The sequence below is a fragment of the Polypterus senegalus genome, chromosome 3, assembly GCF_016835505.1.
Source record: "Polypterus senegalus isolate Bchr_013 chromosome 3, ASM1683550v1, whole genome shotgun sequence".
NCBI classification, from domain to species: Eukaryota; Metazoa; Chordata; class Cladistia; order Polypteriformes; family Polypteridae; genus Polypterus; species Polypterus senegalus.
In genome coordinates, this window is record NC_053156.1 from 292,990,151 (window position 1) to 293,007,409 (window position 17,259).

At 37.9% G+C, this 17,259-nt stretch overlaps 1 protein-coding gene across 1 annotated transcript in view; it reads left to right on the top strand.

Annotated features, from left to right (window-relative positions):
• The window catches only part of cdc5l (CDC5 cell division cycle 5-like (S. pombe)), a 98,313-nt gene that overhangs the window by 46,253 nt on the left and 34,801 nt on the right, over positions 1 to 17,259 (top strand). The window contains exons 10-12 of the mRNA XM_039749444.1: positions 234 to 396; positions 3,661 to 3,825; positions 6,333 to 6,413. Coding sequence (XP_039605378.1) covers positions 234 to 396; positions 3,661 to 3,825; positions 6,333 to 6,413 — 409 coding nt within the window. The remainder of the gene's footprint in view (positions 1 to 233; positions 397 to 3,660; positions 3,826 to 6,332; positions 6,414 to 17,259) is intronic.

Here is a 17,259-nt window from a genome sequence, read left to right on the forward strand (position 1 = left end):
CATGTGGACTAGCATCAATGTGCTGCCCTTTAAATACCTTTTTTGAGTCTGCGGCCAAACAAAGTCAAGCTTTTGAGAGGGCAATGTTTGGACCAACTTGCTATTTCCTAGGTTAACAAAGTGATCAATCAGCATTTTACGCGGATTAGTACATTTTGAAATTGATTGTGCATCTTTGCTGCAGTAAATCTCTCCCTCAGATCTTAGTTGTCTGTTTCCATGTCTTCACACAGGACACCCACTCATGGAGGAGAAGGTCTGACCCCTCGTGGAGGACTCACACCCAAGTCAAGTGTTGGCCTAACTCCTGGGAGAACTCCTCTACGTGATAAGCTCAACATAAATCCTGAGGAAGGCTTGGCAGATTACAATGATCCCTCTTATGCAAAGCATCTGGTAGAGCAGCATGTTATACTTTAAACTGCAGTATGCATTTGTTTGCAAGATGCCATTTTTTTTAAAGTTAGATTATGGAAATGTTAATCCTTTAAAAATTAAAATTTGCACCACTAAGCTAAAGCAGAGCAGAGTGTGGCTTCTGAGGGTATCTCTTTTCCACGTAACATTTGTCTGGGGCCATATCTGGTTTTTAAGCTAAAGATATCAGCACCATTGCTAGACTGTAAGGTGGTAGTTAATCCCATTAGTCTTATTTCTACAATCATTTGTAAACGTTCACTCTGGTAACGCTGTATTTTGTTTGTATTGTAAGGGAAAGACCAGCGCAATGATTAACAATGCTTCATCACAGCCGTACATTGAAAACCCAGCCTATATCCTGCTTTTGGGGTATTCACCAGTTGTCCCCTTTCCCAAGTGGGGTTTTCACTTGTCACAAAGATGTGAAATTTAATTATAGACCTAATGCAGGTCTGTGAATGTGTATGCACTTAGATGGATTAATACCCAATTGAGTGATAGTCTCCTTGTTTTCCCACTACAGCTGTAGTTCAGTTGTAACTCCCTCATATTCATTGTGACAGGGGGCGCTCTCGCTTCCTTGAACCCCTCTCCACGACTCCAGACACCAGGTAAAAGTCCAAACAATGACTTTATTAAATCGCCACAGTGCACAAAGCACCCTCTACTCCACGATACTCATAAAACAACAATAATAAATATAACAAAGAATCCTCCAACTCCCAGACACGTTGCCACCCTTCCACCCAGCTCTTCACCCCGGAAGCATGTCGCTCTTCCTTTGACGAACTTCCCGGTTATAGGGCACAAAGAAGTCTTCGGTCCTCCCTGCAGCTCCCTCTTGCGGCCCCTGTGGTATCCAGCAGGGCTGAGGATAAAAACTACAAAGTCCATGACTCCCTGCTGGTCTTCAAGGCACCTCCATACTGCAGGGAGGGCTCCATCTGGTGGCCTGGGGGTATTGGCCGGGATGACAAGCCAGCCAAATATCACACCATGTATTGAGCTAAGCAGTCCTGAAAAATGAGGGAATGAATCTCGTGCCAAAATCTTCTTCGTTTTTAGTCTTAAAGATGAACTTTGCATGCTTTGGACATTGCTGTTTTTCAACAATAAACAAACTGCTAGAGAGAGAATGGTACTCTCGGTCAAACATTTTATGTTCATGTAATGCACATAAACAAGGGCTCATTCTTTCTTCTGTCTAAGATGAAGTGCTCATGTTTACATCAGGCGTCTCCAACCTTCCCAGCCCGAGTGCTACTTTTACAAAATGAAAACAGCCGAGAGCTACTCATGTTTTCTAACATTTATTCTCATAGCTTATTTCAACCCAAACAAACTGAATAAGCTTGTTTTGCCTGAACATTTACAAAATGTTGATGGCCACAACTCACATTTTGCTTTGAAACATCACAAAAAATATTTAGTATGTCTCTATGCATTATCTCACACTATTGAATTAAAACATGACTGCTGTGAAAACAAAACAGTGCAATTCCTAATACACAGATATGACTTATTCATTTGTCATTTTGTTACATGTCACTGTTCCACTTCACATGAGTATTCACGTGTCCAGTTGCATGTGTGAAGTGTTTTTCAGTTTGTCAGATGACTGGCACTGCATGGAGTCAGCAAGAGAGGCAGGTGTTTGGTGGAGTGGAGCCACTGAGGTTCACTCTCACGGAGTCATTTCAATGTTCATCTGCCCGTCTTGTTCTGAACTTTGACTTCATGACATTCACGTCAGACTCGCAGAGGTATTGAGACCCAAACAAAGCAGACATTTTCAGAGCAGCTTGGTGAAGATTCTTATAGTTATCAGGCTCTGCTAAGCTCCAGAAATGCTGAGAATGCTGTTGAAACTTCAACTGCACATTATTTTTAAGGTTTACTAATATATAATATATAAAACCCTATGTCTGTATGTATGTATGTATGTATGTATGTCTGTCCGCTTTTCACGAGAGAACTACATAACGGATTTAGATTGGGTTTTTTTCTATAATTTGCTTGACTTCTCTCCTTTCTCTGTGTATCAAAGTTTGCTTGTGATATCGATGTATTTGCGCGAATCCATGATCCACACAACAGGCCGGGTGGAGGGGCCTTCCTCACTCACTCGTCAGATTCGTGGCGTGTTCCTTAACTCTGCTTAGCTAGCGAACGAGAGATCAATTGAATTCAACTTTATTTGATATTTAAAATAAAGTGTTGCTTAGGTCTTGAGGAGTTTGAGTCCAGATATTCTCTTAAGTGTATGCCACACTGAAAAGAGAGATTGCAAATCAGATTGTGGATCGTGATTTCGTGTTAAAAGGATCATGATATGATTTTTTGGAAAGATCGCCCACCCCTAATTTGACTAATCAAGTTTTCAAATTTATGTAGGTTTCATTAACCCTTTGGCGAGCTACTTGGAAAGGGGTGGCGAGTGAGCGACGTGTTGGAGACCACTGGTTTACAGTATATGCGTTTGTTTATCAACAACAACATTTATTTCTATAGCACATTTTCATACAAACAGTAGCTCAAAGTGCTTTACATAATCAACAATAGAAAAATAAAAGACACAATAAGAAAACAAAATAAATCAACATATTAATTAACATCGAATAAGAGTAAGGTTCAATGGCCAGGGGACAGAAAAACAAAAAACTCCAGACGGCTGGAGAAAAAATAAAATCTGTAGGGATTCCAGACCATGAGACCAGTCAGTCCCCTCTGAATTTATCCATTTATCTGAATGACTTTGGTCCTTTATAAAAAGAATTGAGCAATTTTTTGAAATCTGAGTTCTACTTTTGTCAGGACTTGTTTCCAGTTCTTCTTTTTAAATCCACCTTCTTTTTGCTTGGGTGTTGGTGATCTTTTGAGAATTTCCCAAATGTTCATAATTTTTTGAGAATTACTGTTTCATTCTTTGTCCTCTAAATCGTAACCGTTTTAAGCATATTTTGAAGCTACAGATTAATGCCTTCTTGTAGCTGACAACTTACCTTTTGTAGACTACAGTATTATTTAACTGTAAACCCATTGGGGGCTTGTTTGGAGCCAGGTCTGCCTATGAAAAAGTCAAAGCAGATGAGGCTAGCCTCTCAGAAATATAAACACACTTAACTCATTGTGTCATGTATCAGTAAGTAGACATTGTTTATGAACATTCGAAATCATTAAAAATATCACCATAAAAGAAAGATGTTAGGATTACATTTTTTTTATTTATCATTATTGTAGGAAAGAGAATCTCGTGAACATCTACGAATGGGTTTGCTGAACTTGCCCACTCCGAAGAATGACTTTGAAATTGTACTCCCTGAAAATGCGGAAAAGGAACTTGAAGATCATGAACCTATGGATGGTTTTGTAGAAGACGCAGCTGATGTTGATGCACAGAAACAGGCAACTATTTTTTTTTTGTATTTATTATACAATTTATAATTGTAAAAGTAGGAATATAAAATGTACCAAATTCCTCATGGAGCCCATATCCTTTAAAAATCAAGCAGTTTAATGAAGTCTTTTCTTAGTTTCTTTTGTTCACGTCCATGCTTTGCATCATGTTTACATTCTCTTGCAATTAGAAATAATTGAATGTATTTGTGGGCCAAGATACTGGACTTCAGCTCACGTAATGACTAGATCCAAAATCACTGTTTAACAATCTGCATCATAACAAATAGCACATTTTAGTTGAGGCTGCCAAGAGAAATTTATAGTACTTAATTTTATACTTCTGTGGAAGACCTGCTAGTTCAAGCAAGACTGAGGAGGCTCAGACTAACATCATTTAACATGATCAATATTTGAAATCTTGTCATAAGGGGCCCAATTTCATGGACCACTGGAGGAGAAAATTTGAATGGCAGAGCCATGTCCTTCCAGGATGAGGTACAATTCAACGGTCATTGAACAGTATTGTTTTGTTAATGTTAATGCAAGGGTTGAGGATTATTTCCACTAGGGGATGGGAGAGGCCAAGAGTTTAGAACATCCATCTATCCATTATCCAACCTGCTATATCCTAACTACAGGGTCATGGGGAGGTCCGCTGGAGCCAATCCCAGCCAACACAGGGCGCAAGGAAGGAAACAAGCCCCAGGCATGGTGCCAGCCCACCACAGAGTTTAGAACAGAACAGGTCAAAAAGTTTATGTATGGCATCAGTCAATTTGGAAAAAAAACATATTTAGGAACTGATAACCAACAGGGAATAGAATATAGAATTGATTGTAGACATAAAATTACTTGTGATAATACTACAAGTAATATTTATAAAACAAATTAATTGGATTTATTAGATTAGATCAAATTTTATTAATCCCATGAGGACATTCAAATGCACACAGCAGCAGAAACATGAAAAATAAGCATACACACTCACAAGACAAATAATACAGCTGATCAATCGATAAATAAACAAACAAATAAATGCATAACATTTAGTATTAATAAAAAATGGTATAAATAAAATTATATGTAGTATTTCTGCACATATGCCTAATGTGTTAGGACTGCAGTAACAAGAACCTGATTAAAGTGTTGAGATGGGGAATGAATATGATATCCTTTTATTCTTAAAATGTAGTGAGGTTGGCCATTTACACGAGAGAGAATTTAAAATCTAAATCTTAATAACATGGGGCATTAGGTACATTTGGGTTCACGTAGAACTTTTAAGACACTTGGTAGTATATTATAGAGCCAAAGCATATATGTTACTTTTATTAATATGAAAAAATGTATGGACCCCAAAGCACATATGTTGAAAATTTGAATATACAAAAGTGGGCTTAGGTTAGGATTGTATAGCAATGGTGAACGATGATTGACCAAATTATCAAATTGAGAACACGTAACCAGTTAATGGAATTCTCAGGACAAAGATGTCATCAATGATTCCATTTTGGCTTACTTGGTAGAAAGTAAACAGAAGCAGCCTGTCTTAAATTTTTTGACACATTTTAGAATGCTCTTCAGGTAAGTAGACGCCACATTAATTTAAAGTGAGTCCTTCAGCAAGAACACAGGAGCTCAGATGGAAGCTGGTTAAGAGCATTTTTTTGTACACACATTAGAAACTGCTTCCTGTCCTAGAAGATTAGATACTAAGTGATTTTGCAAACATAGGTTAAAAGCGACTGATGCATTGTGGTGTCCTAAATGGTTTATTTTTGTCAAAGCTTTCCATATATGTTCATATTGTATCTGCAATTCATTTGTAAAAAAAATACATTTGAAAAATACTGTACAGTGTAAACTCTTTACGATTTTTGCTACAGAAAAGCTTGTGTATACGATACTTGCTTATTTATGTATATATTTGTTTTCATGATTCATGATCCCTATATTAGCACACTTTGAAATTTTCTTTTAACAAGACATTATGAGTAACATATTATAATTTGTGTGCTTTCATTCATGGGGTTGCTTATTTTAAGGAAAAGTTCATATTTCTGCAGTGTGACACCAGATGGTTAAATTGCATGGTCAAGGAGATAAGAATTAGATTTGGCTCCTTTTAATACTCAAATTGTTTCTTTTTCCACTAGGTCAGATAAGTAATTATTAATAAAGTGTATTTTATTAAATTTAGAATTAGTAAAGTTAAGAAAACCTTGTACTTTATACTTTATTATCTCTTTTGATACATTTGCATAAAACTTTAACCACTTCAGTTGAACTTCATTTCTGAGTGAAACTGCAACATCATTTACCAAAATGTAACTTTTATACTTTATGGTTAAATTGGGAAAAATATTTTTAGCTTTTTTATTACATATAATTAAAAGAAATATACATTCTTCAATATTAAAGGAAAAATAATGCTTATAAATATATATATACATTTCTAGTTCTGCATAGCATTGGTAAATATATCAATCAATATTTTTTTTTTATCACTTTAGGCACTCAGAGAAGCAGAACGAGAAAAAGAATTGAAGCAAAGGCACACTCCAGTGCAAAGGAACTTGCCGAGGCCATCAGATGTAAGTCCTTGCGATAATAATAAAAATAATAAGGCATTTTATTTATAGGGCACTTTACATTTGTAGTAAATCTCAAAGTGCTACATAAAAAGTTTAAACAAAGGCAAAACAAGTTAAAAACGGAGATAAAACACAATAATTCTTGTTAATATGCTTTCCTAAATTGAAAAGTCTTTAGCTGTTTTTTAAAACGGCCCACAATCTGCTGTGTTCTCAGGCTCTCTGGTAGGGCATTCCAGAGCCATGGAGCAGCGGCTGCAAAGCCTCGGTCACCCATTGTACGAAGTTTGGTCATCAGAGGGCGAAGGGCGGTAGGCATTTGCAAAACGGAGGTTTCTTGTAGTGGATTGTAATATAAGGAGTTCCTTAAGATATTATGGAGTTCCTTAAGATATTATGGAGCATTTCCATGAATACACTGATGAGTTAGCAAATAGAGTTTGTATTCAACACGGAGGTGAATAGGGAACCAGTGAAGTGACCGAAGGATTGGTAAAGTGTGTTCATATTTCCGCACCCTCATCAGGATCCTTGCAGCACTATTTTGAATTCGTTGTAGCTTTTGAAGGCTCTTGTTGGGTATCCTGATGAGAAAGAAATACAGTTTACGGAAAGTGTGAAATGAAAGGAGCACCATGCAAACGTTTGGGCACCCCTGGATATCTGAGGTCTCAGATAACTTTTTCCAAAGTGGTCTCAGACTTTTCTTTAGCTTGTCGGGACTATGGCTTATTCACAGTCATAATTAGGAAACCCCAGGTGATGCAAATTGCAAAGCCGTATAAATTCTGTGACTCCTCGAAGCTTGTCCCAACAATCAGCAGCCATGGGCTCCTCTAAGTAGCATCTTTGCCTAGAACTCTGAAAATAAAAGAATTGATGCTCACAAAGCCAGGAGAAGGCTACATGAAGATATCAAAGCGTTTTCAGGTATCTGGTTCCTCAGTTCATAGTGTTATTAAGAAATGGCAGTTCACAGGAATGATGGAGGTCATGTTGATGTCTGGAAGACCAAGAAGACTTTCTCAAAGGCAAATAAATCACCCCAACCACCCCCACTTTCACTACATGAAGATTTAGCAGACTCAGGAGTGATGGTTCTCTGTTCTACTGTGCAGCAACACCTCAAAAAATATGTTGTTCATGGTACAGTCACCTGAAGAAAACCTTTCCTGCATCTGAGCCACAAAATTCGAGAAGTGTCCAGCTGCAGTAAGGACAGTTTTAGGCCTCTGACAGATCTGAGCACATCAGACACCATGAGGTCCATAAATTGACGCCCCTTTCTGGAGCCCCACTCTTGTGTCTAACGCCTATATTACAAGCCCCTCATGATGATTTCAATTCCCTTTAGTTCCTGCTCTCAAATGTGTATTCAGCATTTCTAAAACTTCTAAACTTTCGAGGTCTCTCAGTTTTGCATCCAAAGCAGTTGTTTTGGTGTCATATATAAGAAAAAAATTGAACAAAGAAATCTTAACATTTTCTATTTTATAGTATACGTTTCATATCTGTGTTTACCACTTATCATTCACAAGACTGCACTTTTTAATATGTCAGTTATATGCTGTACTCAACGGAGTAGCGGCTCTGTGGATAAGGATCTACACTGGCAGTCAGAAGGCTGACCCCATAGAAAATGGGAAATGCTAAAGAAGAAGAATAAATGATGTGCTGTACTCCGCTACGATTAGCACTATATATTCTTATAGACTCTCAATCAAATAAATCCTATCATTTAGGTAAACAGTCAAAACATGCAATACTACACGCTGCACGTTTAGGAGCTCTTTTGAGTCCTGTCTTTGTGGTCCTCTCTGTGTTATATCATTACTGGTGTACAAAATTTTAATATTTGTATTAACAATGTATTAATTGTGCCGGGGTTCATGCTTCAGAGGAATGACACACTCGTCCTCTGAAGCATGAAGAGGCATAAAGTAGTTTTTTGATTCGCCCTGCTAAGACCTTCTCTGTTAGCCCAGTGGCTTTGTGTACCCATTGCGGATGATGGCTCGCAACCTCACAGCAAGTATGAAAAGTTGTTTATTACGTTAGCATGATAGTTTATCCTGGTGAAGTTTTTTTTTTTATTTATAATAAATATTTTTTTGCACACGGGTTCAGTTTACCACCATTACTATAATAGTACATTTAGCACAAAAGTGTACCACTAACACAGGAGTGGGTGCATGGAAAGTGGGTGGAGTTAAAAGAGATTCAGCTGAAAGGGGCTCATCTTACAGGCCTCAGAATGTCTCAGGTCACTGAATCTGTCCGAGGCCTAAAACTCTCCTGACTTCAGCTGGACTCTATTGCAGAATTCAGGGCCTGAAACTTGCAAATGAACATCTGAACAAGCCTGATGCATTTTGGAAACAAGTTCTGTGGACCGTTGATGTCAAAATAGACATTTGTGTCCACAATGTGCAAAAGGTATGTTTGGAGAAAAAAGTCTGTCAAATTCCAGGACAAGAACATGTCTCCAGCTATTAATCATGGTGATGGATCGATCAGGCTTTGGGCTTGTGTTGCAGCTGTTGGCACAGAGAACGTGACAGTGGTAACATCAAACACCATCTGTTAAAAAAGAAAATAAAGTTAAAAGGATGATGGGTCCTGTAACAAGATAATGATAAGGTGTAAGCTAATGGTTTTGCCAAGGTCCCCCAAAGATCTGTTGAGAGATCTCAAAAGAGCAGTGCATGCAAGACAGCCCAGGAATCTTGCAGAATTAGAAGCCTGTTGTAAAGAACAATGGACAAAATACCCTAAAGTAAGAACTGAAAGACTCTCAGCTGGCTACAAAAAGTCTTTTCAAGCTGAGATACTTGCCAAAGGGGGTCTTACTAAGTACTGACCATGTCAGGTGCCCAAACTTTTCCTTCTGGCCCTTTTCATTTTTTTTAGTAGTTTGTACCTCTGAATCAGTGATCAGTTCATCTTCTGCTCCACTTCAGCAGATATTTTAAGCAAACTTTTGCATGCCACTGCACCTGAATTCACCCACTTGTTTGCAGAACTTTTAATTAATTAATCAAGACTAACTTTCAAATGTGTTCTCATACGAACAATTTTACTTTGCAGTGCAGTCCTTGTTAAGAACACCATGTGTGCAGAAAATAAAATATTTATTCCTTAGTTTTAAGAAATAAAGTGCAATGTTTGTGTGTTATTTTAAAAGTACAAAAACAACCTCATTTAACATAATCCATCCATCCATTATCCAACCCGCTGTATCCTAACTTCAGGGTCACAGGGGTCTGCTGGAGCCAATCCCAGCCAACACAGGGCGCATGGCAGGAAACAAATCCCAGGCAGGGCACCAGCCCACTGCAGTAACATAATACAATAATCCAAATTGTAAAATTCACCTGATTTTTAAATATCTGCTGTCAAAGATAGCTAGTAATCTAAACTCACCAAAAAGTGTTTTGTTTTTTTTTTGCTATTTTCGAATATATTAAAAGTGCATTGTCAGCAGTGATGTAGAATGTGAAATATTCAGGTACCTTAAATGTGCTTTAGTATGCAGCTAAAATTCTAAGATATTAGTGAGTTTTTCTTTTTAGCGAACAAGAACATTATTGACAATCTGTTTCTAGTCCATGATTTGAATGTTTCTTTTCTGAAACATTGTAGTGAGACTCTAGGACTGTGTTTCTAATACAGATGTGAGCACCACAAGGACCAGTCCTGTCCCCTTTTCTCTTCTCTCTGTGCATTTCAGTCTAAAAGTATAACACTAAGTCGTGTCACTTACAGACATTCTCAGATGACTCTGCACTTGTCGGGTGCATTGATAAGGGGGTTTAAACTGTGTAGAGTCAGGTGGAGAACTTTAATCTTTGGCAGAAAGAATTATCTGAAACTTAACATCAACAAATCCAAGCATCTGCTTATTGAGTTGCATTGCACCAGAGAGCCTCAAAGTCTGGTCGCTAATTCCAGGAGTGAATGTAGAGGTGGTCCACTCCTTCAAATACTTAGGGGTCCACATCATTGATAGGTTTGACTGGGGAGAACTATATAATAAAGAGCAGAGCAAGCTCTTCTTCTTTAGGATGCTGCATTCCTTTAATGTGGGTGGTGACATCCTTCACGTCTCCCTTCACACAATTCTGTGAGGACAAATGTGATTTTCTATGCTGTGTTGTGCATAGGCTGGTAATATCACTTCAAAAGGGGCCCACTGATCAGGAAGGTAAATGAAAGGGCATGCTCAGTTATAGGACACACTCGGGACCCCCTGGAGTTTGCAGCAAAAGAGAGACTTAAAACAAAACTGAGTGCCATTATGAGCAATGTTGCACATCTTCTCCATGACACACTGTTTATTTTCAGCTGAAAAATTATTCCTCAGAAGTATGTCAAAAAAATGCTTCGGGGACTCCTTTGTACCAACACCGATATGAATGCATATTGCTGAACTTTGACAACTGCCAAGTCAGAAGTTTTTCTGTCAATTTTTTTCCTTTTTAGTCATTCTGGTGTGTTCAGACTGTAGTGTACCTGTCTATCCATCCATCCATACAAACTATTTATGTATCCTATATATCTATACCTATCTAAATAGGCTCTATAAAAAGCCAAATTTCCCCCAAGAGACAAAAAAAAAAAAAAAAAGATTTATCTGTTCTCCATGCTGCAAGGGGCAGAAAAAATGCAAATTCTCTATAGGCAAAAACTCAACTTGAAATCCTCTTTGATTGATCAAATATACGTGAGCAGGCATCCTAATGGTGTACATCAGGGGTGCCCAATGCGTCAATCGCAATCGACAGGTAGATCGCAAAGGTAGTGCAGGTGGATCACATTGCATTAAAAAAAAAATTGTTTTTAAACGTTAGTCTATCATATATCCTCCCTATGGCATTTGCTACTGGATTGACATACAGGGCAGCCAGTCTAAGATCTCTTCTCTTCTAACACACTGGTCATCTTGCCCTCACACTCAAACACTCGAGCTACTGCAAAACTTCGGCTGTGATCTGGTTAGCCTTCCAATTTATATCGACTAAAGAAGGTATTTTAAAAAAATTGTTTGGGGAGGGTATGGGCTGAATGTGGAATTGGAAGAGGATTTTTTTTCTCACAATGTCACAATCGAAGTGCGTTTGTCTGATCTGTCAATCTGTCATTGCTATTCCAAAGAAGGAAAATGTGGAAAGGCACTTTCGAACTGTTCATAAAAACTACGAAACTGACATCCTTCCAAAAAGCGATCTGAGAAAAAGAGAGGGAACTAAAATCGCAGTTAATCGGACAGCCGTCATTTTTCACTCAGCTGAATTCAAAAGCTTCTTGACTGCATTATTCGGCTCTACTTATTTATGCGAGTCAGCCTTTTCCTACATGAAGATTATTAAACCCAAATAGAGTAGTTACCATAAATGTATTGAATTGTTGTTGTGCCATAAAGGTTATTCAGTTATGCAAATATGACAACATACATTTTATGTATAAAGTATACTCATAGACACACACATATATATAGATATATATATATATAGATATAGATATATATAGATATAGATAGATCTATATATATCTATATATAGATATATATACGTAGATAGTAGATATATATATAGATATATATTATAGCATTTTTAATGTAGGTAGATCATTTCACCCTGGTCATTTTAAAAGTAGCTCGCAAACCGAAAAAGTGTGGGCACCCCTGGTGTACATATATTACTGGGGCATTTTTTTTTTCCTGAAAGGTACACTGGCAGTCATCCTGACACAGGAAAAGGAGGTCCAAGCCACTGGAGATTTAACAGAAACGCATTTTAAACATTTGCCACACAAAAGTAAATCTGCCAATTTTTCACTTTTCAGCGTTTATCGAGTGATATATCTTAAAGACCCCATGTCATTTTCTTGTATTATCCTACACAGATGACATAAAACACATTTATGCTGAAAAAGCCATTTCACAGTACACTAGCTGCATGAATAGCCATGCTTGTTCACCTATGCAGAATTCAGTAGTGTTTTCTAATCCTCAGATGGTTGAGTTTCTTACATCTGTGGCAGGAGTGGAGCTCAGTTCGGTTGTTTGCTGCAGTATTCTGTCCCTTACTAGGTACACTAGGATGAGTTGAGCATACCAGTACCTACTGTATATTTGCCTGTTAGCTGGTTAACTGCAGGTCTGTTACTGTACTTTGTAAATATCATTTAGAGTCGCTGCTTATGCACTTTGTTTAACTGCCACTATTGTACTGCACTCAAAGCCGCTTCAGTTTTGAGTATAGTCCTTTGTTTCTCTGAATTACACATCCAGTTTGAAAAGCTGCTGCTCATGTATTACTGTTAGCTTGTCTGGCTCGGACTGCCATGCCGGACTTAAAGCAGTTTTCGTACCGTGTGTTGCTCTTTCTCTCTTTGGATTAATTACACATTTGTACAAGCCTAGCAGCTTTTAATAGCATAATGCACTCATTGATTGAGCAGTCAATTACTGTACTGTTTACTTAAATACGGAGCCTATCAAAAGTATTCACTCCCTTGGGAGTTTGCACATTTTATTTTTATACAATATTGAATCACCTTTGATTTAATTTGGCTTCTTTGACATTGATCTACAAGGAAAAGACTTTAATGTGAAATGGAAAACAGATATTCAAAGTGGTCTGAATTAATTACAAATATTAAAACACAAAGTACAGTAAAACCTCAATTATCCATCAGGCGACAGCACCAAGGCTGTGACGGATAAGAGAAAAGACGGTTAACAGAACAGCTACTTTAAAAATTATATACTGAAGATTTGCGAATAGCCATATTTATTTAAACAACAAAATATTAACAAAATGAATTCATATAATATTCTAACAGCCAGCAAAATAAGGAAACACCACTTAGATGTACTGGAGGTTTCTACCTTTTACTTGTAGTCTTCGTTCTGTAACAAACAGTGCCCTGTCTTATACTCCATTCTCTGGGTTACAGAGCACACCTCCAAAACAACAAAGGAAAGCTTTCCCTGCCACTCACGTTCTGTCTTTCTTTTTACTGCAAACACTCCTGCTTATTGCCTCCTGACTGTTTACTTAAAACTTCCTTCCACCGCACCTTCTGTTTTTTCTCCTAACTTTTCCTGTCACTTATCTCCTGAGAGGTGTGATCAGCCTGTTACAGAGCAGAAGCTCTTCACCCAGTCCCATCACTTACACCAAGCTGCCTGCACATCACAATATGCTAACAAAACATAATGTAACAGAATTTTAAAAGAAAATTACAATACAGGAGAGTAGAGAAAAGCCAAGCAAAATGACCCCTTTTATTGGCTAACTAAAAAGATTACAATATGCAAGCTTTCGAGGCATCTTACATCTTGCCTGAGGAAGGGGCCTGAGTTGCCTCAAAAGCTTGCATATTGTAATCTTTTTAGTTAGCCAATAAAAGGGGTCATTTTGCTTGGCTTTTCTCTACATTTATAATGGCTAACACGGTACAACACCCTAGTACTAAATACAGGAGAGCATAAACATAATACAGAATAACATTACCGTTACTATTTTCAAAATGTTTTTTATTTTTGTTGGTATCACACTTTATATCATTCACGGTTGTTCTTCCTACTCCTTAAATTAAAGCAATACTTGCAGCACTTTTGCCGTTTTGTAAATGTTCAATAATTTCATTTTTTTGTGACAATTCCACCACAACACGCATATGTTTATTGGCCATAAAAATATATAGGTTTAAGGCTTCTTTATTTAGTCATGTTTACACAAGAAAAAATGAAATTTGTCTTCTCAGTTGCATCTAATAACAGACAGAATGAATTAAAACCAAATAGAAACAAGAAAGGTTAAGGTAGGACAGTTAGATAATACATATTTACACCAAAAAAAAAAGTTACAGGATATATAGATATAGATATAGATATATAGATATATATAGAGATATAGATATAGATATATATAGATATATATATAGAGAGATATATATATATTTATATATATTTATATTTATATATATATATATATAGAGAGAGAGATCTCTCTCTCTCTCTCTCTCTCTCTCTCTATCTCAAAACCTTCATTGTCTCCGATATTTCTTATTGAAAAGTCATATGGCACTGGGAAGAAAGGAGTTCCTGGAGCGATTTGTGTGGGTTTTCAAAGCGACTCTCCTTCCTGATTTACTGAACTTTAGTTCTCCATGTAATGGATGTCTGTCATCAGTTGAGATGATTTCCAGTTTCTTTAACATCGCCTGCCCTCTGACACATGCGAGTCAAATCATCTCCATCAGCCCCGATAACTTCAGATGCATACTTCGTAATCTGCTGGAGCTTCTTTGAGTGTTAGTTTTTCAGACTGTTAAACCAGGCAATGAAACTGAAAGAGATCACAGACTGGATCAGACTGCGATTAAAGGGCAGCATGAGGTCCTTGTCTACTTTAAATAGTTTGAGTTTATGGAGGAAAAATAAGCGCTGGTTGCAAGTAGTTTAATTATAACAAAACAGAAAAGCTATGAAACCTGAAGGTACATACTGTAACTGACACTGTGATTTCAAAATGCTACTTGACATGTGGAGCTGGGGAAGAACACTACAGACTAGCAAAAGGGAGAGTTGATCCAATAACCAAAACTCACAGCATACCGCACAGCAGTAGTAGGTTAACAGAGACTGATGGATAATCAAGGTTTTACTTTATTTGATTGCATTTGCAGTGTATACTTTGTCGGAGATGGTTGGGGGTGCGGGGGGAACAACCCGTCCGGGATGCCAAGGAGGACCGGAGGAGGGCTTACGCCTTCCCCAGACTATGTGGGGGCAACCGCCCTGGTACCTTATGGGGGCCAAGGGTACAGAGCTTTGAAGCTCAACCCTGTATACCTTTGGAGCCCTGGACCTCAGCACATCTGCCACACCCGGAAGTGCTGGGGGAAGAGGAGCAGGGACACCCGGAGTGCTTCCGGAGATGCAGCCAGCACTTCCGCCACACTGGGGCGTGTCGGTGGAAGATTGCCGGGAAACACCTGGAGCACATCCGGGGGAGTATAAAAGGGGTCGCCTCCCTTCATATGATGGCAGGAGTCGGTAGAGAGGCAAGGAGGCGGCCTGAAGAAGGAAAGGCATTGTGTTGTGGCCAGGACTTTGGGGTTGTGTGGCACTGTAAATATGAGAAATAAGCTTGTGTTGGGTGACATTAACGTGTCTGCCTGTCTCTGTCCGGGCCAGTCTCCACAACTTATTAAAGTGACACTAGTTTTATTCTAGTTTGAGGTCGCTATATGTTTTTAACAACACAATGCTGCCTAATTTTAGCTTGCTATTTCCATATATTACACTTCAGCCCTTGTGTTGTGTGTATGTTGTTAAGTTAGAATGTCTAGATTCGCCATGCTGCTGTCATTGCTTTCCATTGCCGTGTACCATTCAGGTGGCACAACATTGTATTTTCCACAAAATTAGGTTTCATTTGAGGGCACTGCATTTACTACTGTTGTAAAATGTTAAGATTGTTTGCCATGGTTTATGTACGTTTTGGTTGTTAAGTAACTGCACAACGGTAAGGCTGCCCTAGCTCAGCATTTAGACGCTGGTTTGATTGTAGGATTTTGGTGCCATTTGTTCACCATGTGTTCACGATTCTGCAAACACCTACCTTCAGCCTCATTGCCACACATTCTTGTGACTTCAGTTCAGGGTTCATCTTCTCTTTAGCCCATTTTTTTTTTTTTTTTTTTTTTTATAAATCAAATAATTCTTCTGTGTGCTTTGTTTTTATTTTCATAGCAACAGTTTATTTTAGATCTGAGTAATATATGTAAGACCTGCATTGTGCAATCAGTCTGTAGAGGAGAATCTTTAATGTCAACATATTATTTATTCTTACCAGTTGTATAATAAAACATTCAAGTCACAAAAGTCATTTGTCATCCCCCTATGATAATTTTGCAATATTTATGAACACTAGCTTTTGCTGTGCCATGCTGTAAGTCGCCAAAAGGAGAGGGTAGTTGGGCAGTTTGCCTAGATGAGTCAGACTTTTTCTTTTCATATTCTGAAGCACCCCAGAGGCACATCAACAGCTTAGACTTGCCAGCTCTCCATAGTTTCTGTTAGCTTAGTCTTACCTTGTCACATTTTGCTTTGATTTATTGAACTGATGATTCTTAAGTTCCATCTTTTGAAACAGTTGATAAAATTCTGTCAGTGTTCCATTTATTTTTTTTAAAAAGATAATGTATATTTTAATTACTCATCGCATAATTTTTCATTTTGTTGTTAATGTTCGGTAAGTATTAAGATTTTGAGTTTTTAGGATTAAAAATAATAGTATTGGGGGTAAAAAAAGCATCAAATAGTTTGTTAATAACACATTCTTTAAAAGTTTGTTGGATCTCATTCCAGCAGACAGAAGCCTTTTGTTTCCTCTCAGAGGAGACCATGGATATAATTGTAAGAGGACAAGGCGATGAGACATAATCAGGATTTGCGTCAAATTCGTTAACCTGGGATCGAACCCATCTTTCGGGAAGCATGATACACTAACCAAGAATTAAAGTCAAAAAAAAATAGAAGTTGGAAGTAATTTATACTAGGCCAATGCATGAAAGATTCATTTGCAAAGACACACAACAACCCTAATTTTTGATGATGCCAAACTGCACACACAAACACTTTGTATTGCCACGCAGATAATGTTACACGTCACGGACACCCAGTGCACTCTGGGTAAAATTGTTATGGTAAGCATGCTGTGCCCATCATTAACTATATATATATAATTCACTAAGGCAAGACACCCATGGAAAGCTTCACTAAGCCGCCGACAAGTAAGACACCTATGGCACACGCAGGAAGGAGCCACGC